At 42.4% G+C, this 25,724-nt stretch overlaps 4 protein-coding genes across 5 annotated transcripts; 2 read left to right on the forward strand and 2 right to left on the reverse strand.

Moving 5' to 3' along the window:
- Positions 1–387: 387 nt before the first annotated feature.
- On the reverse strand, positions 388–9,331 carry cybrd1 (cytochrome b reductase 1). Its single transcript, XM_084085208.1, has 4 exons — positions 9,038–9,331; positions 7,446–7,654; positions 1,043–1,197; positions 388–902 (listed from the first exon to the last, which is right to left on the reverse strand). Exons 1-4 carry the CDS (start codon positions 9,222–9,224, stop codon positions 638–640), a joined length of 816 nt encoding a protein of 271 aa, XP_083941334.1. The 5' UTR covers positions 9,225–9,331; the 3' UTR covers positions 388–637.
- LOC311065036 (uncharacterized protein) lies at positions 1,246–7,277 on the forward strand. 2 transcript variants are annotated; one of them, XR_014602787.1, is made up of 2 exons: positions 1,246–6,445; positions 6,538–7,277. XR_014602787.1 is itself a non-coding variant. In XM_084085205.1 (2 exons), the coding sequence occupies exon 2, from the start codon at positions 2,250–2,252 to the stop codon at positions 6,357–6,359; it is 4,110 nt and encodes a 1,369-aa protein (XP_083941331.1). In that variant the 5' UTR covers positions 1,246–1,782; positions 1,875–2,249; the 3' UTR covers positions 6,360–7,277. The 2 variants fall into 2 exon arrangements, 1 of the variants encoding a protein (XP_083941331.1); XM_084085205.1 differs by having other exon boundaries at positions 1,246–1,782; positions 1,875–7,277.
- A 1,050-nt stretch (positions 9,332–10,381) lies between the features above and the next one.
- On the reverse strand, positions 10,382–17,537 carry dcaf17 (ddb1 and cul4 associated factor 17; the record flags this gene model as incomplete). The annotated part of the gene is made up of 14 exons (XM_084084723.1): positions 10,382–10,787; positions 10,896–11,051; positions 11,963–12,046; positions 12,271–12,358; positions 12,647–12,756; positions 13,738–13,883; positions 14,538–14,640; positions 15,248–15,352; positions 15,425–15,514; positions 16,427–16,505; positions 16,712–16,848; positions 16,973–17,066; positions 17,160–17,263; positions 17,364–17,537. The coding sequence occupies 14 exons, from the start codon at positions 17,535–17,537 to the stop codon at positions 10,680–10,682; spliced, it is 1,578 nt and encodes a 525-aa protein (XP_083940849.1). The 3' UTR covers positions 10,382–10,679.
- On the forward strand, positions 17,505–25,476 carry mettl8 (methyltransferase 8, methylcytidine). Its single transcript, XM_084084730.1, has 10 exons — positions 17,505–17,591; positions 19,803–19,945; positions 20,293–20,384; positions 20,486–20,802; positions 20,940–20,989; positions 21,970–22,030; positions 23,178–23,317; positions 24,222–24,328; positions 24,494–24,559; positions 24,642–25,476. The coding sequence occupies exons 1-10, from the start codon at positions 17,526–17,528 to the stop codon at positions 24,791–24,793; spliced, it is 1,194 nt and encodes a 397-aa protein (XP_083940856.1). The 5' UTR covers positions 17,505–17,525; the 3' UTR covers positions 24,794–25,476.
- The last annotated feature ends 248 nt before the right edge of the window (positions 25,477–25,724 follow it).

Raw genomic sequence — 25,724 nt, forward strand, 5'->3', positions numbered from 1 at the left:
GTATTATAAATACTTTCTTTTGAGTGGTCTTATGTAATATTCTAATATTTTGATTTTCATGAGCTGTATGCCATAATAATCCAGATTAAAACAAAAAAAGGTTTGAAATATTCCACTTTATTTGCAATGAATCTATAATATATAAAAGTTTCACTTTTTGAATTATATATTTTTTCAACAATATATATATTTTTAGATGGATCTGTATATATCAAACAGCTCCCAGTGACAAGTCAATAAGTCAATATTTTTCACCCACACACACACCCACACCCGACCCCCCCCCCCCCCCCCCCCACACACACACACACACACACACACACACACACACACTTACTTTAGGATATGGAATGTAGAGAAATACAGAAAATAATAATGCAATTAGACAACAGCTTATTCTTTTATGAAAACAGTATTTTTCTAGCAGTAGCATTCAGTAACAAGAAATGTGCGTAAACAAAAATTTACTGCAAAAAGAGACGCAATGCCAAAAGCATTTAAGGTGCTATTTAGAGACAAAGCAGCATTTACGGTTCTATTTAGAGACAAAGCCATTTATCAAGAATGATATCTGCCCTTTTGCCTTTCACTTTCCCTAAACCTTGTAGACGGAATGAGCTGGTGGGTTTGCAGTGCATCACTTGTCCTGATCAAAATCATCAGATTTATTACTCCTTCTCCTGACGTGTTCAGCGTCTTCAGACAGGACTGGACCGAGTTTATTGTCGGCTTCCCCTCCCCCGTTGGTATGCAGAGAGTCCAGGATCTGCTGGGCATTTGGGCGTTTCCAAGATGATCGAGTGGCAATCCAGAGGACGAGAGCTCCAAACACCACAATAAGAATGCCCAGAATGTTCACAAAAGTTGCCTCTGGAGGGGAGTCCTTGTACTTTGGGTTCTGCCTTAATAATAAAGACCGCCACCCCACAAAAAAAGGTGTCAGTTTCATAATAATATATTATATTATATAATAATAAAATATAGACGTGGCAATGGGGTTCTGTTATTCTAGAAAGGTACTTTATTGTATGTCAATACTTACAGTCCAAAAATAAGTTTCTCTGTGATGCCCATTAAAGCAGTTGCTAGAACACTGGCAAAGATGAAAAGGCCACTGTAGATGTGAAGGGGCATAAATGCTGCTCTCAAGGCCACAGGAGTAATAGGTATCAAGTATATCCCTATACCTAGAACAAGCTGTTCATGGAGGGAGGAAAGAAACATTCACAAATTATGTGAGGTACTAGCAAGGTCCACTATCTTCTAGATTGAAAATGTGTTTTGTCTCTCGTAATCACATCCCCAATCTGTAGCATTGCCCCAGTAGAAAATGGAATAAATGAAAGCACAGTAACACAATTAGACTAAAATGTATGATACCAAAAAGTCTAACTTATTGTCATGCACTAAGTGCAAATCAATGAAAGCACTGATTTGATGTGTGTGTGCGCGTGTGTGTGTGTATATATATGTTACAGGTAAATTGGCATTCCAGGTAAATTGGAAAAGAAGCTGTGGAGTCTCACTAGGGCGCCGCCCGACAGGTAAGCACCTCACCAGGGAGAAGCAGTGGGAGAGAGGCAGAGAGAGGCCAGACAGACAGCAGCGCAGCCTGGGACACGTCATAGAGGGGCGGTACCTACCTGTCCTCATCATGAATCAGCCCCAACTCCGCACACCTGCGCTGGCCAGTTAGGTGTGGCCCACAAACATTTAAAAGCGCAGCCACTCTGCCTCATTCTCCACTGGCTCTCCTGGTGACTGGACAGGTGCTTTCGGGCGGTGAGTGAGATCCCACATTAAATTCCCTACACCGTTAAATGACTTTGTGTGTGAATTTGAGAACTAAAAGAATGTCTCTTTTATTTTCATAGGCAACCTGATGGATCGAGCTTTAAACACCAAATGTGAATGTGAATGGAAAATGTCCCCAGACCTGGGAGGAATTTATGTTGATTTCCCTATTATGATTTAAGTTTGCCAAATAACGTAATAACAAGAGCTCTCTGAGCTAAGAGGTTGAATAAAAACCCTTCATTGGGCTTGTACCCTGCCTATCTGTGTCTTGGCCTTGATCAGTGTCCCACATATGGTGGAGAATACGGGCAACACTGATCTACGACATAGAAGCTTATCTTGAGGTATTCGAGCGGACCGCAGCCAGGGAGAGATGGCCGGCAGCAGAGTGGGCCTCGCTCCTGGCGCCTTTCCTGACGGGCGAATCACAGCGGGTTTGTCGCGACCTGACCATGGCAGATGCCAGAGACTATCGTAAGCTGAAAGAAGCGATATTGGCCAGCCAGGGCTACAGCCTGCCCGCCCGGGCGCAGCGGTTCCACCACTGGGCCTACCAGCCGGCCCAGCCACCTCGGCCCCAAATAGCGAGCCTGTTACGCACCACGCACAGCTGGCTGACGAGTGGAGGAGAGCCACCCATAATCGACCGAATCGTCATTGACAGATGCATCCGATCCTTGCCGCCCGACGCACGCCGCTACGCCTCGCAGGTGAGCCCAACCTCACTGGAGGCCCTCGTAGCTCTGTTGGAAAATCACCAAGTCAGCGTTGAGATGATGAGGTCCACGCGCGCTGACGCACCCAAGACGGCGCCAGACGAAAAACCCAGCCGTGACCGCCGGAGGGCCCAGCCGCCACCGCCGTCCACCAACCGCACCGACGCGGCCGTCGCCGAGGGCCCCGGCCGGGGCGCCCAGCAGAGACGCTGCTATGTATGTGGCCAAGCCGACCACATTTCCTGGTCCTGCCCCGACCGAGACCGCGACGTGTCAATGGGGACCGCCGCCAGCTCCGACCCGGCTCGCCCCTGCCTGCACACCGGTACTGGACCTCGACGCCACGCCCGACTGCCGGTGAAGATAGACGGCGCTGACGCCCACGCGCTCCTCGACTCGGGCAGCGCCGTCACCCTGGTCCGCGCCGACCTGGCAGGCCGCCTCTCCACCGCCACCGTGCCCGTGTCGTGTGTACACGGCGACGTCCGCCACTACCCGGTGACGCAGCTGCGGGTCCAGACACCACGGGGAGACGCCGTGGTGCCAGCGGGGGTGGTGCCGAACCTCCCCGTGCCGCTGTTGATCGGCGTGGACTGCGTCCTATTCGAGCGGTACTGGAAGCCCGGCCTGCAAAAGAAGCCGCCCCACCGACGACGCCGCCGCGCAGAGCGCAGCGGACCCCCAGCTCCACTACACGCCTGCCCGGCGTTTCGGCCCACCTCCCCCGGCTCCGAGAGCGGCGCCTCGCCAGAAGAGGCTCCAGGCGCCCCAGCAGCGGACGACGAGGAGGCGAGCGCAGGAGAAGAGGAGGTCCATTCTCCGCCAGGCCGCGCCGTCTCGACTGCGGCGAGCGACCCCGACCCGTTCGCCGAATTCCCCAGGCCCGAGTCGCCCGAAACCCCGAGGGGGGGGGAGTACGCCACCGCCCAGTGGTGCGATCCCACGCTGGAGATGGCGCGTCAGAGTGTCGCCGCCATTGATGGGAAGAAATGTGACGGGGTGAGTACACTAAAGCCCCCGTACTTTCTTGTTAAAAATGGACTATTGTATAGAGGAGTGATAGACGAGGGGGGGGAAACGTTAGAACAACTGCTTGTGCCTAAATCATATGTGTCACGAGTCCTGTACCTAGCACACACGCACCAGTTGGGTGCTCACCTGGGGGTGAAAAAGACACACGAGCGCATTCTAGCCCGCTTCTACTGGCCCGGTGTTAAGCGGGCCGTGGAAGATTTTTGCAAGGGCTGCCCGGAGTGTCAGAAGTCCGCCCCCCGACCCACGTTCCACAACCCACTGGTCCCGCTACCCATCATCAGCACGCCATTCTCACGTCTCGCCATGGACATCGTGGGCCCGCTGCCAAAGTCCGGCCGCGGACACCGCTACATTCTGGTAATTCTTGATTATGCCACTCGATATCCAGAGGCCATTCCCCTACGGACCGCCTCGGCCAAAGCCGTGGCCCACGAACTTATGATGATGTTTAGCCGGGTGGGGATAGCCGAGGAGGTCCTTACTGATCAAGGCACATGTTTTATGTCGAGGGTTATGACGCTGCTGTACAAATGGCTAAAAGTGAAACGTATACGCACCTCTGTATATCACCCTCAGACTGACGGTCTCGTGGAGAGATTTAATCAGACACTAAAGAAAATGTTGAAAAAACTAACCACTGTTGATGGGAAAGACTGGGACCAGTTGATCCCTTTTGTACTGTTTGCCATCAGGGAAGTGCCGCAGGCGTCCACGGGGTTCTCCCCCTTCGAACTGGTGTACGGCAGGAGACCCCGTGGGTTGCTCGACATCGCCAAGGAGACCTGGGAGAGTCAACCCTCCCCCCACCGCAGCGTCGTGGACCACATTGAGCGCCTCCAGGCCAGGGCCAAGGCGATCTGGCCCCTGGTGCGTGAGCATATGGAGCAGGCGCAGCGGGACCAGGCGCGCACGTACAACCGGGGCGCCACTCTCCGTGAGCTCCAGGTGGGGGAGAAGGTGTTGGTCCTCGTTCCCAGCAGCGAGTGCAAATTCCTCGCCAAATGGCAAGGGCCGTATGAGGTGGTCGAGAAGATGGGGCCCGTCGACTATAAGGTGGCACAGCCCGGCCGGAGGAAGGGCCACCAGATATACCACATCAACATATTGAAGAAATGGAACGCCACGCCGCCGCTGTCCCTACCCGCCCTACTCGCCACGTCCGCCCCGCCGAGCCTGCCCCCGGTTCCCCTCGGAGAGGACCTCTCCCCCGCGCAGAGCCAGGACGTCAAGGAGCTGCTGGGACGGAGCCGAGACGTATTCTCCGACCTGCCTGGACGGACGAACGCCATACGGCATGACATACGCACCACGCCAGGGAAAGTGGTGCGCCAACGGCCCTACCGGATTCCAGAAGCTAGACGGGTGGCGATTAAAGAAGAGGTGGCCAAGATGTTGGAGCTCGGCGTCATCGAGGAGTCGTACAGCCCCTGGTCCAGCCCCATTGTTATCGTCCCCAAGCCAGACGGCTCCCTGCGGTTCTGCAACGATTTCAGGAAGCTGAATGACGTTTCCACGTTCGACGCCTATCCGATGCCGCGCGTCGATGAGCTCATCGAGCGCCTCGGCCCGGCCCGGTTCGTCAGCACCCTCGACCTGACCAAGGGGTACTGGCAGGTACCACTGACGGACCGGGCCAAAGCAAAGACGGCCTTCTCCACACCCGAGGGCCTCTACCAGTACACGGTGCTGCCGTTCGGCGTACACGGGGCCCCCGCCACGTTCCAGCGGCTCATGGACCGAATCCTGCGGCCGCACCGCGCCTACGCCGCAGCCTACCTGGACGACATCGTCGTACACAGCTGCGACTGGGGCCGACACCTACAGCACCTAGACGCAGTAATCGAGGCCCTCAGACGCGCCGGGCTGACCGCCAACGCCAAGAAGTGCCGTCTCGGGCTGACCGAGACCGACTACCTCGGCTACACGATTGGCCGGGGCTGTGTGAAGCCACAGACGCGCAAGGTGGAGCGCGTTCGGGACTGGCCCCGTCCCACTACGAAAAAACAAGTAAAGTCGTTTCTCGGACTAATATCATATTATCAGAAGTTTATTAACAATTACTCTACTGTTGCAGCCCCGCTGTATGAGTTAACCAGGCAGAAACTACCGCACCACGTAACCTGGACGGACGAAACGGAGACGGCGTTTCAGCGGCTGAAGAGCGCACTCTGTGAGGAGCCGGTGTTAAAGGCCCCCGACTTCAGCCAGCCGTTCCTCCTGCACACGGACGCGTCCGGCACCGGGCTTGGAGCGGTCCTCGCCCAGGTCATCGATGGCGAGGAACACCCAGTGACGTATGTGAGCAGGAAGCTGTTAGACCATGAGAAAAACTATGCAACAGTTGAAAAAGAGTGTTTGGCGGTGAAGTGGGCCATACACCACCTCCGCTACTATCTATGGGGACGCACTTTCACTCTCATTACAGATCACGCACCATTGAAGTGGATGGCGACAAACAAGGACAGGAACGCGAGGGTGACGCGCTGGTTCTTGGAACTCCAGGACTACAACTTTAGGGTGGAGCACCGGCCTGGAAAGGACATCCCGCACGCAGACGCCCTGTCCAGGATGTATGAGGAGGAAGGAAATGAAGCCCCCGGCACAGGCGGTGGGCTTAGGGGGGGGATATGTGGAGTCTCACTAGGGCGCCGCCCGACAGGTAAGCACCTCACCAGGGAGAAGCAGTGGGAGAGAGGCAGAGAGAGGCCAGACAGACAGCAGCGCAGCCTGGGACACGTCATAGAGGGGCGGTACCTACCTGTCCTCATCATGAATCAGCCCCAACTCCGCACACCTGCGCTGGCCAGTTAGGTGTGGCCCACAAACATTTAAAAGCGCAGCCACTCTGCCTCATTCTCCACTGGCTCTCCTGGTGACTGGACAGGTGCTTTCGGGCGGTGAGTGAGATCCCACATTAAATTCCCTACACCGTTAAATGACTTTGTGTGTGAATTTGAGAACTAAAAGAATGTCTCTTTTATTTTCATAGGCAACCTGATGGATCGAGCTTTAAACACCAAATGTGAATGTGAATGGAAAATGTCCCCAGACCTGGGAGGAATTTATGTTGATTTCCCTATTATGATTTAAGTTTGCCAAATAACGTAATAACAAGAGCTCTCTGAGCTAAGAGGTTGAATAAAAACCCTTCATTGGGCTTGTACCCTGCCTATCTGTGTCTTGGCCTTGATCAGTGTCCCACAAAGCGCTTGTTTTCACCGCCCCCCAGGCAATTCTGTAGAACCAACGCTAGAGGGCAATGCAAGCCATACATGAGTCCCACACCACACCACACACGCACGCATGCACGCGCGCACGCGCGCACAAACGAGCACGCACACACGCATGCGCGCACACGCACACCCGCGAACAGCCTTATTCCATGCAGTTGAAGGGGGCGAGCCTGAGGAGGCGGGGCTGGCGGGCTATGTTAGTGCAGGTAGTGGCAGTTGGGGCAAACCATAGAGGGGCAAACACAGTCCCCACAACATCATTTACGATTCTGTGCCTATCGGTACATAACTCGGACGGCGCTTAGTCGACTAGCAGACCATCGGCCGGTCGTCGCGGGCACTCCTGGAGGCGCGAGTGCCTCCAGGTTTATATTATATAAATTATATAATATATACCCATGTATATATTATATACGGTGTATATACCTGTATATATATATTATATACAGTGTATAAACCTAAACCTAAATGTGTGTATGTATACACACACGCACGCACACACACACACACACACACACACACACACACACACACACACACACACACACACACACACACACACACACACACACACACACACACACACACACACACACACACACACACACACACACACACACACACACACACAGAGTATAATGTAATACTAATGTGATGTAGCTACCTGTAGAGAGTATAAGATGACAGCGGCCAGTCCCACCCAACTATGTAGGCTGTACATATTGGGGATCTTTGCAGCATTATGGAAGTCAAATACTGCTGCTAGCGCTATCACGGTCAATATGAAGGCTAATAAGTGTAAGCCAGCATGAGTAAACTTCATCACCAGCTTACTGTACTTCCACGTCCATGGGAGTCTGTACACGATAATGGCTGAAAGAGAACAGATTATTTGTCATTTATCTAAAAGTAGCGTAAATGCGGATTATTATTGTCCCAATGACCAGACCGCACCAATGCAACTAGTCACAACTTTTTAATTCCTATTAGCTGACCTTGTATTGAACTGTAACTTCAATACAAGGTCAGCTAATAGGAATAAAAAAACAACAAGAAAGCCATTGGCTTGTTTCCATTGGGGTCCTTTGTACTCAATTCATAGTGACATTAAATGACAGACAGATATACACTACTATACATAACATCATAAAAACAGTTTAGTTTCCAGTGGTGGAGAGTAACTAAGTACATGTACTCAAGTACTGTACAAAAAAATACAATTAGAGGTACTTTTACTTTACTGGAGTATTTCCAATTTTCTATACTTTTACTTCTACCCCACTACATCTCAGAGGCAAATATTGTACTTTAAACTTTAGTTGCTAGTTACTTTGTAGATTTTGATTATTATTACAAAACATGCATTAACCAGATTCAGCCCTATGCATACTTAGGCTATTTGAAATCTCTAAGCAATGGGTTGTGAGCTTGTAGATCTGCTATTTTCAAAGCAGTTTTTTACATTTGAAACTTGTGAAATGGGACATTCTGCAAAAGGAGTACTTTTACTTTCAGCATTTTAATGCGAATACAATTGTACTTTTACTCAAATACATTTTGAACTACCGGACTTGTAATAGAGTATTTCTACATTGTGGTATTGGTACTTTTATTTAAGTACAACATGTGAGAACTTCTTTCCTCCACTGCTCCTTGCAAAAAGGTTTTTAAGGACAGTCCAGTCCACACCAATGCAACTCGTTGCAACTGCCATTGGGGATTATGGTTTGTTTATTTATTTATCTATCAGGGACAGTGCACATTAATCATTGAATCAACATGTCAGTTTTCACATCCACTAAATGAGTCCGAGTTATCCAAAGGTTAAATTTCAGTAGTAAACATAGTTACAGTGAAATATGAGAAAAGACACCAGTGACAAATGAAGTTGATAATTACCCATGAGTACAAATTTGGTTAGCTTTAAGCCATCTCTTAAGGTTGAACTTGAAGGTCAAATAGTTGGTGCAAGTTGGTTGCAAGTAGTTGCATGTTGCAACTTGCGACTTGCATTGGTGTGGACTGGACTGTCCTTAAAACTGGAGCAGTGGTGGAAAGAAGTACTGGATTGTGACATTTTAAAAACAAACGTTAGAGCTACATGAATGATACTTTTTAGGCTCTCGTACGTAGGTAAACCATTACATATTCCGATTCCGTTTAAGAAACTGGTGAAAATGAACGTCACATTATATTCACGAATTTGGGGTGAGAAATATTCCTTTTCACTAAACAGAAAAAGAGGAATTATCTCACCAATTCCCTGCAAAAATATCAATCCGGTAACGATTAAGACCGGATGCCAGTTGAATTCGGCCGATCCTCCATCCCATGCCAATCCTTCTTTAAACTTGAGCACCCAGATCAACACAAATGTAATACAGGCAAAACCAACGAACGCAGCCGCGGAGATGAGGAACACGAACTGCTTAAAATCCTCCATCGTCAACGACAATCAACACACAGTCAGGAACTGGAGGAATTCTTCTGGCTGCTGCTCACGACATTCAACAAGTCCAGTCTACACTACTACAGCGGGTTGGGTCATTCGTGGTCACATGACATAAGTTATGAAAAATGTTTGGATTAGTTTGCATATGCTGACGAGGCGAGGTTTAGCATCCGCAATGTTTTGTAACTTCTGTGGCGGTTACAATAAATTACACAATAAATTACACAACAGGAAAAGATGTCAAGCATGTCCTTTGTGCATGCTCTGATTTAAGCCATTTCAACTGACCATGACCGACCAGTAGGCTAGACCTTAAAACATTATTCAAAAATGATAATACGTATATAGCAAACACACTGGTATTATACTGACCATGGCATTGATATTTAGATGCACAAAGTGCATTTCTCAAAGTGAGTGCCATGGCAACCTAGGGTGCGTGACGCAAGCCCAGGGGTGCCGCAGAATACTTTGATATTTGCGATTTATCAATATCGCCTCAGTTCAACCATTTTGACCCTCTATACTTAATAAAAACAGACCTGGGCTGAGTTACAATGTACTTGGTGCATTATTTTTTGACCTACACTAAATCTCCTCGCCAGAAATAGCCGATCTACAAGCTCAAAACATGTGAGCTTGTAGATCAGCTATTTTTGGCAAATGTTCGGCCCAGAATAGGGATGCTGACGTTCAAGTGGTATCAATTTAGTTATTTATCTGTCCTAATGGGAACTGATATTCTCTAAAGTTTTCCTCGTGACAAACTGCATCTTAGGGGGAAATATTTACAGATACCATAATATGACAAACGTAAGGTGCTATAACTAAACAATGTAATTCAGGGGTGCCCTGAATGAAAAAGTTATTTACAGGGGTGCCCTGAGCCAAACAAGTTTGAGAACCACTGACACTCATATGATACACACACTAGGTTATATATCAATAACATACAATGCATATTTTTCAGATACATCAATCTTCTATCATAAAATGTTTGTACAATATTAATTGTTAGTTTGCCTTTTTTGTGTGGCAATATTAGCCTTTTGAAGCATTCATACAGTAAGCTATAAAATAAAAGGCACTCTCCCAACGATCATAACTGCAATCCTGTTTTAATTGAACACTGACCGAGTACAAAATGTAATCAAAAATGTACTTCCAATCTGTATTTCAGTTTGCAATACAACAACACGTTTACAGAAATTAGTTTTATTTTATTTTAATATTAACAGTTGCTGCTGTACACTGGATAGCCAAAACATAGCTATACTATTAACAGTGTGATTAACATAAATGCTGTAATGAGGAAGGCAGCTCCAAAGGTAATTGACAACACAAGCAGTTGAGTAAAAAAAAATGTTCAGAAAATGATAGAAGTCCATAGTCATTTTGACATTCATTTCAAACAATTCCAATGATTTTCACTGAAGCGTTACAGCCTTACGATCCATTAGGCTGGAGTTTGTAGACATGGCAGCAGAAATGATTGTTCTTTTGTTCAATATGAACAAGTGTCTCTCTGTCAAAGTACAGCTCATGTTGGTAGGTCTGGAACAATAAAAATGTGTGTAAATATAAATAATATGCGTAAATGAACAAATACACAACAGACTTCAATTTTCTTTGCACAAGGCTGGAGAGATGTCAGCCACTCACCTCATCCCAAGGTTCTTCAAGAGGAACTGTTCGTAGTAATTCTCCAGTCTTGTTGTTATGAAGCCTCATACTGGCTCTTCCTTCACCCCCTTCGTCAGACACTGCAACTACTGCAAGAAGGTCCAGCTCATCCTCATACTCCAACATACGGAAGGTCTGTTAAGTAGACGTTTTTGTTGTTAAACTTGAGTAATAAAATAACCTCTACCAAAGTGGTAGGTACAGTATCATAGAGCAAATAAACATTCAGATTCCATTCTGATTGACTACAATTGGCTTTCAAAGTTTGTGGGAGTGGCCGTTTTGCAAAAAAATGCCACAAATCATGAACCGATTGCCGTGAAATTTGCACGCACACTCACTGTAGGCCAAGGAAGAACCACCACTCCAAATGTTTGAAATCGGCCTCATAGTAGCGCTACAACAGCTCACTTCATGTTTTGGCCAATAACTCTGAAACTGTAGGTCGTACAATCTAAATTTGTTTTCTCCCTGGATCATCAAGCAACTCTCCAGCCATTTGTGTCAAATATAATTTTCCGCCATTTTGCGTTTTCTTAAAAAAACACTTTTTTCTACTACTACTACAGATTTCGTCCTAAACTCACAGAAATCGGTATACATTATCTCTGGGATCATGCAATCAATATGTATCTTGATACACCCTTTACAAGCATGTTATGACATACTGTAACCATAAACAAACACAGATCCGACCGCTATGCACATAATATGGTCATGTGCATATATAGGACCAACCGACTTCAAACTAGGCATGTGCATTGGCGCGCCTACTAGACGGACAGATACAGAGATCTCCATATATGGGCACAAAAGGGATACAGACAGACGGGTACAACGACATGGCCACCTTCCAGTTTGCAGGCCCTTGGTAGGCAACCCGGCCTGGCGGAGACCTATGCTTCGAGGAGCACACTTTTCTAGTTAAATATTACAATAATATGTGTATTATGCAATGAAAAGGCTTTGCTTGTACTCAAGGTAAAAAAAGCAGTCAAACAGATTATTTGTGAGCTTCCAGAAGAAAGATTCATCATTTTTGATACCTCTTGTGCTGGGTCATCATCCAGCTGATGAAATCTCCTTTTTACAGTGCGGCCAGAGGAGGTGACAGTGACCATGGAGGTAGCCTACAGCAGATGGAGAGCAGGTGAAATGAGCAATTTTCATTGAAAATATAAGCACTCTTTCTGCAGTGTTGAGATGGTTCTGCTAGGAGGGTATGTTTTTGGATTGAGATTTCACCATAATATCCCTAAAAGTATGATAAATGGGGATTCTTGTCAGATAATACATGTAACAGACCGCCCATACAGTAGTATGGACAAATACAGTAACTTAGTAAAGCACTCACACTATTATTTCGACAAGCAGTAATGGAGAAGTCTTCAGCTACTTCACATGGTAAACCACTCTTCAGCTCATGTCGAATTTTTAGCATGCTTAAAAGAAAAATACAGTGTTATTTGTTTGTTGTACATTATCAAAACTGGTATAATTACAGGGACATCTCCCAATTAAAGCCAAATTAAAAGTGTGAATAATTTGATTATTAAATGCTCACAAGAACACAATTTTCATTTTTTGCCAACTGATGTAGGTTTTTAACAACAATGTTTTAAGTTTAGTTTGTAAGAGTGGTGTGGGTCAAGAAGATTTTTTTGTTTTTTTTTACATAACCCCAAATGGACATTGCTCACTGCTCAAATGCAGGTGTATCTGGTACTCACTTAATGTTGCTAGGGCCAAAATGAAGGACTCTGCCTGAGAGATCCGTGTGGAAGTAGATTACATCACTCTCAAGGGAATACCCGTCCATTTCTTGTATTCCATTGATTGCCTAATGTAACAATGCACAAAAAACTATGGTACATAAAATATAACAAAATATGTAGTTGACAGTAAGAATACAAGATATTGACAAACATGCGTGTGTGTGTGTGTGTGGGGGGGGGGGGGGGGGCTACAATAGATAGCCTTTTGGTGTTATCCTTTTAGACAAAGTGTTTGACTGTACTTGTGCTGTTTTTACATTTCTGTCTAATACAATATTCAATCAATCAATTCCTACACAATTGATTTAATTTCCATTAGATTTGTGGGGTATTATTATCGTGTTATAAAAATATTGTATTGTTGTGTTGGTACAGTCTCTGCGGAACATGTCCCAAAAACATTTTCCTGCTTGACTATATGTATGACTAAGTTGCAAATAAATCCCTCTTGATTTTCATCTGTCTATAGATTTGGGACAGGCTTTTGAATAGTGCTACCCTGCTCAATCGCTGAGTTGAATACAATGAATGTCAAAGACATCTGTGGCCCTTAACCCATTCAAACCGGGAAAGCATCTGTGTAACCACTTCAACCATTATTTTATACTTTGGCTACTCAAAAATAGAAGATATACAAGCTCATAGCGCATTACTTCTTGCTGCGCTATTATGAACTTATAGATTTGTTTTTTTTTAGAAATCTTGAACATTTGTGCAAATCTTTGAATATATTTTAAAGACAATATTTTAACTCAAATCTTTGCTTCTGGGGGTCCCTCGACCAAAATATTTTGAGATGGTGGTCCGAGGTCAAATACATATCATTTAGGGGGTCCTTGACATGAAAAAGCAACAATGATGTAAGCAACATACATTTGGAAAACATTTTTAGAATCAGCCTCAGGTCTTAATTTAAACAAATGGCATGTTTAAAAGTCTCTGACCAACTCTCAAACACAGAGGAAAGGGGCAGCTTGTTTTTTTCATGTGCAAAATCAGAGTATACTCTGAATGTATGATGAATGTGAATAATATTGAAAGAATACCAGAGTGCCATCTGCCAATGAACAGATGTGGTGGGTCCCCTTGTATTTCTTCTGAGGCGGTGTATATATGTAGTGCCATGGGAAACCTCCAATCTCCACCATACCGTCTCCACCATATTGTAGCTCAAAAAGCACTGGAAGACATTCTGTGCAATAATGAGGACCAATTAATTCTGCATATTATAGATATCAAAGATTAAAGATACACTAATTTGGCACCTATTGCATGCATGTCCCCCTAGGATTTCTTTTAATCTTGTGTTTTGCTTTTATATCAGATCCTTTCCATTATTTACAAGTCATTTTATTGCCGATTGTCTTAATGGTATCACACATCGTCATGTTTTTGTTCAGCTTTATTATTTTTTAATTTCATGTAACAGTTTATTTCTTTAAGTACTCTGTAATGAAAGTATACAATACTGTCACTGTCAGGCAGAAACCCTGTATCTCCTTGTATTAGTTAGTGCCTCGTCTTACGAGTGTGCGAAAATAGCTCACAACGTGTTGCGATGCAACGCGCTGTGAGCACGTATATCTGAAACATTTTTAAAGTAAAAGTGGTTATGATCATGTATAGTCATATACATGTATGCCATAGGCTTTTATAAATATTGAACCAATGAAAAGTATTCAGAGCTTGTGACTAAATAATAAGTATGTTGGATGCATTGGAACACAGATTCTTTTTTCGGACATACAAGGTTTCTGCCCGACAGTAGCGATATATCCTGTAATATATATTACAGGATATTGGAAAATGCACTGAAGGCCAAAAGACATAAGAAACATTGTCCTACCTTTTATTTGGATATTCACTGGAATACCAAAAGGAGCATTTCCTACAATTTTCCCCCCATTGCAAGGGCTCTGCTCTCCAAGTGTCAATTTATTTGTCATATACTAGGAAAAAGAAAAATATTAAATAATATACAGTACATCAGACAGTGGAATGAGTAGGCAAAAATTGCTAAAGAAAGAACAGGCATCATAAATCCCTATATTCATGGGAGCATCCAGTTTTGCCTTGACCACAATGGACTTACTGTACATCATTACAGTAAGTCCATGTGGTCAAAGCAAAACTGCATGTATTATGCATTACAGTGTAATGCATGATTCAGAAGACATTGCTGTGCCAATATTTATTTAGAATGTTAAGGACTGTGCAGACTTTAGAAGCCTGAATTTCAAATAATGAACATCCAGAATGAAAATGAATAATTCCTCTCCAGAACTGGAAAAACTTGTACAGTGCAGGTATTTTGACAAGCCTTTTACTAAACAGACCAAAACTAGCTTACCAAAAAAGGATATTCTACCATTTACCTTGTCTACCTTATAAATCTGTTTTCATATTACATCAATAAACTAGCACTGCAGATAAATGTATCTTTTTCTGTGCTATTCTTTTGATTTCATAAAAAACTAATGTCTAAGACAATGATGTTTTAATTCAGTGAGAAATGTATGTCATTGGCTCTAAAAGGATTACAAATAAAGTATGTACCTTATTCATGAGGTTTTCAAAGCTATACAGCTTCACTGACTTGTTTTGAGAGACAGCAAGGATACCTTGAGACAGAATAACTTCAGTAACACCGTTCCCAAATACCTGAAAACAAAAACATTGTAAGTCAAATATAACTCTCATAAATACATGGGGAGGTAAAAAGTGGATGCATACCGTTTTGTTTATCTCCATAATGCCCACAATTTGCAAGGGGAAAACATGGAAGATGGCGAAGTGCAACAGCGTATTCTGACTGATACCTGCCTATAAAATGTAGAGATGAAAAGAAAACAAATCACATTGGTTGCCATGCAGTTTTCCACATTATTTCTTTAACATCCATACAGCTTTCCATCCTGGCCCTAGTGAACTTAATGGAAATTATAAAATGTCCTTGGTATGGCTATTCATGGCTAACTAAAACAATTTATGCCATTCTGTGCAATACACCTCTCAAAATTCTATGTGACCCTTGGGCTCATGCCTTTGTTATTGCCATCGTTATCTTTCTCTTCTGGTTTTCTAAATGTCATTTTCACTGTATGCTCTCTAGTAAAGCAGAAGTACATTACATTAAAAAAAGTTTAACAAAATTACAGATTCAGCCCATTTGCCTGTCGTGCTAAAAGTGTTGGTTTATTCAAAACTGACTTCACATAAAATCTCTCTTGAGGAAGATCCCATGCTAGGTACCTGCCAGAAACAGTAAGGTTGCCAAGTTTAGATAACAGGCAAGGAAATTCAGCCCATTTACCTGTCGTGCTAAAGGTGTTGGTTTAATAATGAATTGCATTTTTATAGCGCTTTTCCAAGTGCTCAACGCGCTTTACAATGGTTCATTCATTCATACAGATGGGGGACATTGGGAGGTGGAGCGGCGAACAGTCGACGCCAGCGTCCCCACTTTTCCCACATTCACACACGAATGGTGGCAAGCGAGCATTGGAGGCAATGTACGGTTCAGTGTCTTGCCCAGGGACACTTCGACATGTGGTCAGGAGTAGCCGGGATTCGAACCGCCGACCCACGGATCATTGGACGACCTGCTCTACCTCCTGAGCCACAGCCGCCCTATTCAAAACTGACTTCACATAAAATCTCTCTTGACGAAGATCCCATGCTATGTACCTGCCAGAAACAATAAGGTTGCCAAGTAAGGAAATTCAGCTCGTTTACCTGTCGTGCTAAAGGTGTTGGTTTATTCAAAACAGACTTCACATAAAATCTCTCTTGAGGAAGATCCCATGCTAGGTACCTGCCAGAAACAATAAGGTTGCCAAGTTTACCTAACAGGCAAGACAAGTTTATTTGTATTGCTTGTACATTTCAACAAGGCAACTCAATACGCTTTACTTACATTTTTTTGCAAAAGAAACATTATAAAAAGACAGAGGACATAAAGTCAAACTGAATGGTTTAACTTCCAATAAGGCAATACAAAACTCAAAAGTGTGAAGATACCTAAACTTATAGTCTGGTGAGAGGTAAACTTTCTGGATGACTTCTCCAGTTTCAGTTGATAGACGACACAACCAACTGTTGGCTGTCAAAGCCAGGAGGCAGGGTTTATGGTCAGAGGGACTGGGCAATGTATTTTCCTATGGGCAAAAAGAAAGTCAGGTAGTAACTATAATCTGCAACAGACATTTATCAATTACAATTTCAGAGCTAAACCCATAGGAATCAAAGGAATATTCAATAGCAATGTGCAATTTCACTTACAAGTGGGCTCTGACACAACAACGCATCTTCAATTTTCTCAGATTTAGAAGACGGTTTGGACATCTTGTACAGCACCTGAGGCTCTGAATCAATACTTAAAAACAGAAGATTTATTGTGTGTCAAAATCTAAACGTTGTCCATGTTATTTACTAAACCAGAAGACAAAACACCCAGACATATTCTTACCAGCTGTAGCAACTCTGGAAATTTTCAAAGTATAGTTTTCCAAACTCATAGCGCACAGGAGATTTTGAGGTTTTGCTCCAGACCTTGATGAAGTTTTTGTTGTCCTGCAATTCAAAATAGACATAATAATTCAACATTACCACAATTTTCAGGATATTAAAATAATTTAAACTGCACAAATTATAACTTTGTGCTGCTCATTACCTGGAGGACAAGACCTCTCATAAGTTTCAAATTTTGTATTGCTAAAGTTGCAGCATCGAAGATCCCCCTGGACCTTAGGTCCAGCAGCTCAGTGATACTCATCTTCTTTCTTCGTTTTTGTGCCGGCAGCACTAGGGGGCATTGAGAGCAAGCCGAGTGCTCATGAGCATCCATGTGAGGGGGACAAAAGGCAACTTTAGCAGAACCGAGGAACAAAACAAAACTCTGGTAAGCACATTCGGAGACAACAGCCCCTTAACAGTCTGTTTCCAGCTTTACACTTTTAGCAGGATCGTTCAAAACTATGCGGCGTGGCTGTTCTACTGAAGTTTGTAACTACATTCATGTTTACTATTACTGACGGTAATCTCTGAGCAACCTTTAGCATTCTCTTCTATTAGGCTTGCTCGCAAATGTGTGACATGAGGCAACAACACATTTTAGCGACATATTCGGGTCACTAAATAAACAAGTAATTGGTCACAAAACAACGTTATATCATGTCCACCTCTAGCAGCTAGCTAATGTTAATAACAGACCACACTTCCGCTAGCTTTCTGTAGTCTTTGAAGCCCATTTCCGACTCCGAGTGTGTCGCTGGGTTATATGGCATATCCGTTTATGTGAGCCTTGCTACTGTTAGGCAAAAGTTATTCCACATACATTTTTGTACCAGCAAAGGTACATGTTATTTCTACGTATTTAGGCTACTACAACCAGCATAATGTATTCAAATGTTTTACTTAAGTAAACGTATCAATACTGCAGTGTAGAAATACTCTAGCTGTTACAAGTAAAAATCCGGAATTCAAAGTACAAAAGTATAGGTATCAAAATATACTTAAAGTACAAAAGTAAAAGTACTCATTATGCAGAATATCCCATTTCACAAGTTTTCAAATGGCCGAAATTAGCCCTAGAATGTCTGTGATCTTACATACATTTCAAGTGTTTCAAATACACAGTCATAGATAACCCTCGTCGGCGCGCTGTGTAGTGACGATCTGCGCGGCCGTAAAAGTGCTCTAAACTCCGTCTGTACTCACCCAATAATTAATTCCTAAGACTTGGAGTCATATTTTGTCCTCTAGTTTCATATCCATTTGAAAGTTCTGCCAGAAAACGTGTGTTTAGTCAAATATCTCCACTTTTCCACGAGCTTCACACGGACAACTGTCTTGATGCGCTAGGGGGGCGCGATTTGAGTGACGGACCCATTTACTTGAGTGGGTCTTCAGTGGGTCCGTCACTCAAGTCGCGCCCCCCTAGCGCATCCAGACAGTCGTCCGTGTGAAGCTCGTGGAAAAGTGGAGATATTTGACTAAACACACGTTTTCTGGCAGAACTTTCAAATGGATATGAAACTAGAGGACAAAATAAATTAGGAATTAATTATTGGGTGAGTACAGACGGAGTTTAGAGCACTTTTACGGCCGCGCAGATCGTCACTACACAGCGCGCCGACGAGGGTTATCTATGACTGTGTATTTGAAATACTTGAAATGTATGTAAGATCACAGACATTCTAGGGCTAGGCCGAAATGTATATAGGGCTAAAGTGGTTACTGTATGTCTTGTAATAAGAATCCAAATCTACAAAGTAATCAGTAACTAAAGTTTTCAAATAATTATAGTGGAATAAAAGTATAATATTTTCCTCTGAGATGTAATGGAGTAGAAGTAAAAGTACTGAAAATTGGAAATACTCCAGTAAAGTAAAAAATACCTCAAAATTGTACTTAAGTACAGTATTTGATTAAATGTACTTAGTTAATTTCCACCACTGAATTTTTGTGAGTCATTTGAGTCTAGTTACAGTAGCAAGGATCAACACATTGTTTCTGCTGTGAATAGTTACAATTATAATCTCTATTGGAATAACACTACCTCATAGATATAGGTTTAGAAATGAACCCTAAATGTACACACATTTGTCATGATCAGTCTATAATAGAATATTATGCTTTAATTTACATTAAATGTAAATGAAAGCATAATTAGAAGACATTCTGTCCTATGCTTTTTTTGTTTGTTATTTGCACATAATATCAAGTTTGAAATACAAATGAGTAAGTATAGAAACCTAGAAAAACCTAGAAAAGTGCGCTCCTCGCCGAGGAGTCAGCGGGGCACAGGTCTCTGCCAGGCCGGGTTACCTACCCGGGGCCTGCATTCATTTTTAAGTCAGCTATTTTTATTAGGTGGTATTTATGGGTGGTTTCCAAGTCAGTTTGTCACCATGTTACACCAAGAAATGACATTTTAGAATCTTAACTTAAGCCATTTGGATATTTCATTTATTTGCTCATAATTTTTACTAGTTTTTACTAACTTAAATGATTATTTAGAAGACATTCTTTATGCTTGCTTGTGTGTGGTACTTGTCCTAAATTAATTTACCCGCTTTGTAAATTTACAGATTAAATGCATATATTTCAGAGGCTCTGTTTTGCCTCAGTGGCTAAAGATCTATGCAGATTCAGATTCCCCATGAGACTATATAGCACTGGAAGCAGACCTACTGCTCCCCTAGGAGCAAGGATTTTGACCAGCCCAGAGGACACCTTCAAGCACAACATGTGGTTAGTATTGCAGTTCAGGATAAAGGCAGTGGGATAACAATATACCTTACTTTTCTGTGTGGGTATATATTGTTGTACCTTGCAGTTTACGCACCCATTGGTTTACAATATGTCATCTTGAATCTCTTGAATCTTGAATATGTGTTAGGGATTGGGTTTAATGCATCATAATCAATGTTACTGTGATAGCTAATTAGTTGTTTTTATTTATAGCTCAAATGTTTATGTGGGCTTTGAGAAATAATAATAATCAAAACATTTCTGTACAGCACGACTGGTAAATTAAGAATGATTCACCACAGTAATTGGGAGATAATATGCATTATATATACAGTATTATGTTTTAGGGATCATGTCAAGTGGACCGAGGAGGAGAGACAAAATGCCTGTCAAAAGGCAGAAGAAAATTCTTGTGTAAAAATTCCACAAGAAGAACAAGGCAAGCAACATTTTCATCTCTCACATTTGAGTTACATGATAAGTTAACATTTTTTTAAAACATCAACATCACTTTAAAATGGATTCACATTACCCCCACAGGTATATATGACGCAGAAGCTTACCAATACTGGGATAGATTTTATGAGCTGCATCAGGACAAGTTCTTCAAAGATCGCAAATGGCTGTTTTTAGAATTCCCGGAACTTCTTCCTTTGGGGCCTGAAAACATTGCCAAAGAGGGGTGTCAGGGTGGGCCCCAGACCTTATGCCTACAGCCAAGTGGGTCTGGCAGGGACACAGAGACCGTGTACAACCAGCATAAAGTTCCAACTGAAAGCCAAAGCTCCTGTTATAGAGAAGCTGTAGAAGGAGGTGCCTCTTTCCCTGGACAACATGCCACGTTTCGTACCTTGGAGGTTTACTATGTTCATCTTTATTGACCTTGATCTATGATTTCTGTGAACCACAATGCTATTTCTATTGATACACACAGGCAGAGCATTATACGATACTGTGCTAAAGATGGTCTATGATTTAACATTTATCTTCACAGGTTGGATGTGGGGTTGGCAACAGTGTTTTTCCTATTGTTAGTTCAATTAAGTGAGTATAATTTTTGGTCAGATTTGGGTTATAAACTATAGGCTACAATTTATTTATTTTCTAGTCATTAAATCTACAATTTGTTAATTTAATCTCTGTGGTCTCTCTCTCCCAATGGAGAGATGTCATTGCAAAAATGTCCAAAACTACAAGACCATCTGCTTCAAATAACTTTCCTGACTTTGTCAGCCATTTGTTGTCCTATCCGACTCCAGATTTCTCAATGGAAAAGTAGGGAGACTACCTTATTATGTTGTATTAACATAATCTACCATACAGATTGCTTAAAATAATGTTTTATTCATTAAAATAAGTTCCAGATTGTAGCTTTAAACATGGATTCTCATTTCCATTGTTTTGTCTTGGTAAGCAGGCATACAGAGAAAATAATGGATCAGAAATCTTTAATCTTAAAGGACGACTTCGCCCATTTTCAACCAATCTTCATATACATGGTTCTCACTAATGCTCATGATAAAATGGTACCATTTTCTACTCTGTCTGTGTCTCATAGGAGGGCTGTGGACACTTCAGAAACACATCATTAGACAGGTTTTTTCCAAACAAGATTTCACATTTTTTATTTAGATTTGTATTAACGCGAGAACAATGACTTCCATTATAGCATGCTAACTTCCCTGGAATAGAAAGCCTGCAGTTTCTATTAGATTGGATTCCCCATTGATGATGTCACTGGTAGAAGGATTTCTGAACTGTCCACAGCCCTCCTCAGAGAGACAGACAGGGTAGACAAAAATGTTACCATATTATAATGAGCATAGTAAGGACCAATTATATGAAGATAGGTTGAACATATTCTAGATTGTTTGTGCATATTTGTAAACCCATTTCCTGTAGCATGTTGCTTTTGATAGTGTTAATTACTTTAATTTCTTGAGTTATTTCTCATGATTTTGCATTTGTGTGATTTTAAGTGCTGCTACAACCAGCAGCTGAAGTTGTACTGCTCTCTTTCACAGACAAACTGGGGCATTTTTATACTGTTGTGACTTTTCCCCTCAAGCCATTCAGCTGGTCAAGGTATGTTTTTGAGGTATAAAGTAGGTAGACGGTATACTGTAACATCATCAACGTCATTATCTTCACCGCGCCGGGAGGCAAAGATTATGTTTCTCAAATCTCTCTGTCTGCCCGTGTGTCTCTGTGACTAATCGAACGACTAAACAGCAACAACCAGTTTGTGAACGCTGCAAGTAGGTCATGGAAGATATTAATATGATATTAAAATCGTCCATTTGACCTCCCCATGAGTTCAGTGCAATCGGTGTGTACATAGATCCAGCAGCAAACATAGATATAGCATTATAGTTACTACACAAGTCTATCAGTGTGTATTTACGTCTTCGTGCAGTTCCATCTTCAGCATCCTTCTCAAAAAGGAACCCTTCATCCCTCCTTTGTACATGTCCTAATCGTCTCAACCATGCCTCTCTTGCTTTATCCCCAAACCTTCTAACCTTGGCTGATTTTGTTAGTTGTTGTTTGCTTGTTTGGGGGGGGGGGGGCTTTTCTGCCTTTATTTGCTGTCTTGTCACTCCTAATGAGAATCCTAACATCCTCAATTCTGCCACCTCTAGCTCCGCCTCCTGTCTTTTCGTCAGTGCTACCATATCCAAGCAGTAAAGCATGCCTGGTCTCACTACCGTCTTATATTGTACATCTTCCCTCTCACTCTGGTACACTTCTGTCACAAATCAGTTCTAGCGCTTTCCTCCATCCGTTCCACCCTGCCTGCACTCTCTTTTTCACATCTCTTCCACACTCCCCATTACTTAGTTTACCCCAGGTATTTAAAACTCCTTAACCTTTACCACCACCTACTCCTTGCCTCGTCGCTGTTCCACTGTTCTACAGTGTGTTTTATCCTTTTGACAGATATTTAAAAATGTACAAATATGGTCTGTATATGCATTTTTATCTATAAAAACAAACAAAATTAATCAATCAATGAACATGTCCCACCAACGTTTTGCAGCTTGTAGCTGTATGAGTGACAAATAAATCCCTCTTGAATCAATCAAGAGTCTTGATTCTGTGAATCTTCAATCCACCTGCCTTACATTAATTTCATGTATGTTTAAGTATTCCACCAATTTAATTTAAAGGGCATTCTAATCGAGTAATGCTTAAAGTGTTGTTTTTTCTCTCCCTCTCTTTGCTCCTATAGAACCATCCAGAATATGATCAGTCTGTTTGTCACGCATTTGTTCATGACATTTGTGAAGAAATTGCCTCCTTTCCCTTTCCACCGCAGAGCCTGGATGTTATTCTGATGGTCTTTGTGCTCTCTTCCATTCATCCAGAGCGGTAGGTGAAGGTTAGAAGACAAAGATAGGAACGACTAATGTCATTTATCGCCTGTCAGACCCCAGAACACCCCAGCCCCCACTCAACCCAGCAACTCATCACACCATCCCCACCCCCTTTCCTTTGGCTTTGTCTGAATGTCATCACTAAACCCGCAAAATCCCTGATCCTATATTACACACTGTTCATTTGCACTGCTTCATATTAATTTAGAATATTGAATCTCTCTCTCTCTCTCTCTATAGTCATTCATTCGTTCGTTCTTTCTTTCAATATTTCTTTCCCTCCAGTTTGTGTGAACAGTCTGCATTGTAATAGTAGGGCTCAGGTGCAATGCAACTTAATGCTAATTGTCCATGCATCTCCATTTAGGAGCCAGTCTTCTGAGTGTTAATGACTGTAGCCTTTGCACTGTGCTGTTGCAGGTTGCTCTCAGTAACTAGCAGTGACATTTTACTTCATACTGAGTGAGCCAGTGAAAGATTGCAGCTGCTTAGGATGCTGAATATGGACCAGCAGCTAGACAGCTGTCACCAGCCTGCTTGAATACATACTGGTGCATTTCTTTTCTGTTTATATTTGATCCAGTTTTATATAGGCTGGCCAACTTAAAATCTTACCGATATTATCTGGAACTGTAGTAAGTGAGGGCAAATAATTAAGATGGCCTCCACTATAATTAACTCATTTATATTTTTGCATGAGATGTTGCTTACCAGAAATAACTGATTAGCTGGTATTTTCGGCCGGCTACATGAACAAGCATGAATTAGAATTTAGTCCTCCATGGATCTTACACTCATAAAATAACAAATGTTATTTACAAATTGCAGGCCAACCACAACCATGCAGCAACATACTTACACTGCATTTTGCCACTTTACATCATTCCTGTACCTTACAGAATGCAAGGAGTTGTGAACAGACTATCTAGATACCTCAAACATGGAGGTACATTCCTCTTCCGTGATTACGGCAGATATGACCTTTCACAACTTAGATTTAAGAAAGGTGAGTCTCCAAAGATACACACACTGTTGCCAAGCTGAAAATATTGCAATGTTTGTCTTTGAAATATGACAGTATTCTATTCTGTATTCATATGTGTGTACCTTTGGTACTGTATATCTTAATATACTGTGAAATTTACAGTGAAATATTTCCTCTTCCCATCAGGACAGTGCCTATCAGAGAATTTCTACACACGCAGAGATGGAACATGTGTTTATTTTTTCACAAAAGGTGTTTTAAAACTCCTTAATTCTGAAGGATGCTACATTTTTGTCCAAAAACTTGCAGTACTAATAATGCTTTGTTTTTGCAGATGAGGTTCATAGTTTATTTTCTAATGCTGGACTGGAACAAACTCAGAATCTAGAGGATAGAAGACTACAAGTGAACAGAAAAAAGAAAGTACTAATGCACAGAGTCTGGATACAGAGCAAGTACAGGAAGTTACATCCACCTGCATGTTAGCCCCCAAAGATTAGGAACCAGTCCAATGATCCAGAGCCTGTCTACAAACACAAATCTCTACAATTTAAGAAATGGGAGGACACTCATACAACCTGTGAGTCACACGCAAAGGCACCAGATGTTGTTCCTTCCAAGAGTATACAAGCTTTACCAGAAGTAATATAAACTTTTTTTATTGTTTGATGTGTTTTGATGTTTGATCATTTTTCGTTTTCTTTTAGTTTTTTTTAAATGTTATCTCAGAGCGGTCCCCTTGAATTGTAAGAAATATCATTCATACTGTTATGCAAATGTTTTCTAATAAAACTTGAACTTTAGAACTTTACTTACCCACAGTATGGAACCTTAGCTTTTCTATTTTACCATTTTAAAGTTATAGCTAGATATTTTGTTATTTTGTCTCTTTTTTAATGAATTTCTTTGGTCAACATTATTGGGGGAAAATGTTAATACAATCAATTCTTACAGTCAATAAACAAAAAATAATAATTATGCAATATTGCAATTTTAGTGGCCTGCTGTCTTCTTTTAACTTTAACACTGCATTTGTCAGAGCACTTTTCCTTTCAAGTAAATCTGAGGTAAGATGAATTACAAAACAGTTAGAAAATGTCAGTTAAAAAAGTAAGAATCACACTATTTAACATTATTATTACATCATGATTTGTGTGCGTGGGAACTCATTTTAAACTAGCTTAGTGCTTTACAAGTTATCCAGTTTAGTAGACCTTGTATTGTGAATTGTACTACTTCCATGTAATCTGTTTCTCATGTCTTACTAAATAAAGTACATCAATCAATCAACAGTAAATAAAGGCCCCGTTATTAAATTATATAGTCATTAAAAGGCAAAAAAAAATCCATCATCCTCGCGATAAAACTTTGCACACGATGTTGGTGACGTTTCAGGTCAGTTCACTGCTCACCATTG

Source organism: Gymnoscopelus microlampas, assembly GCF_963454915.1.
Source record: "Gymnoscopelus microlampas genome assembly, chromosome: 17".
In the NCBI taxonomy this organism is placed as follows: Eukaryota; Metazoa; Chordata; class Actinopteri; order Myctophiformes; family Myctophidae; genus Gymnoscopelus; species Gymnoscopelus microlampas.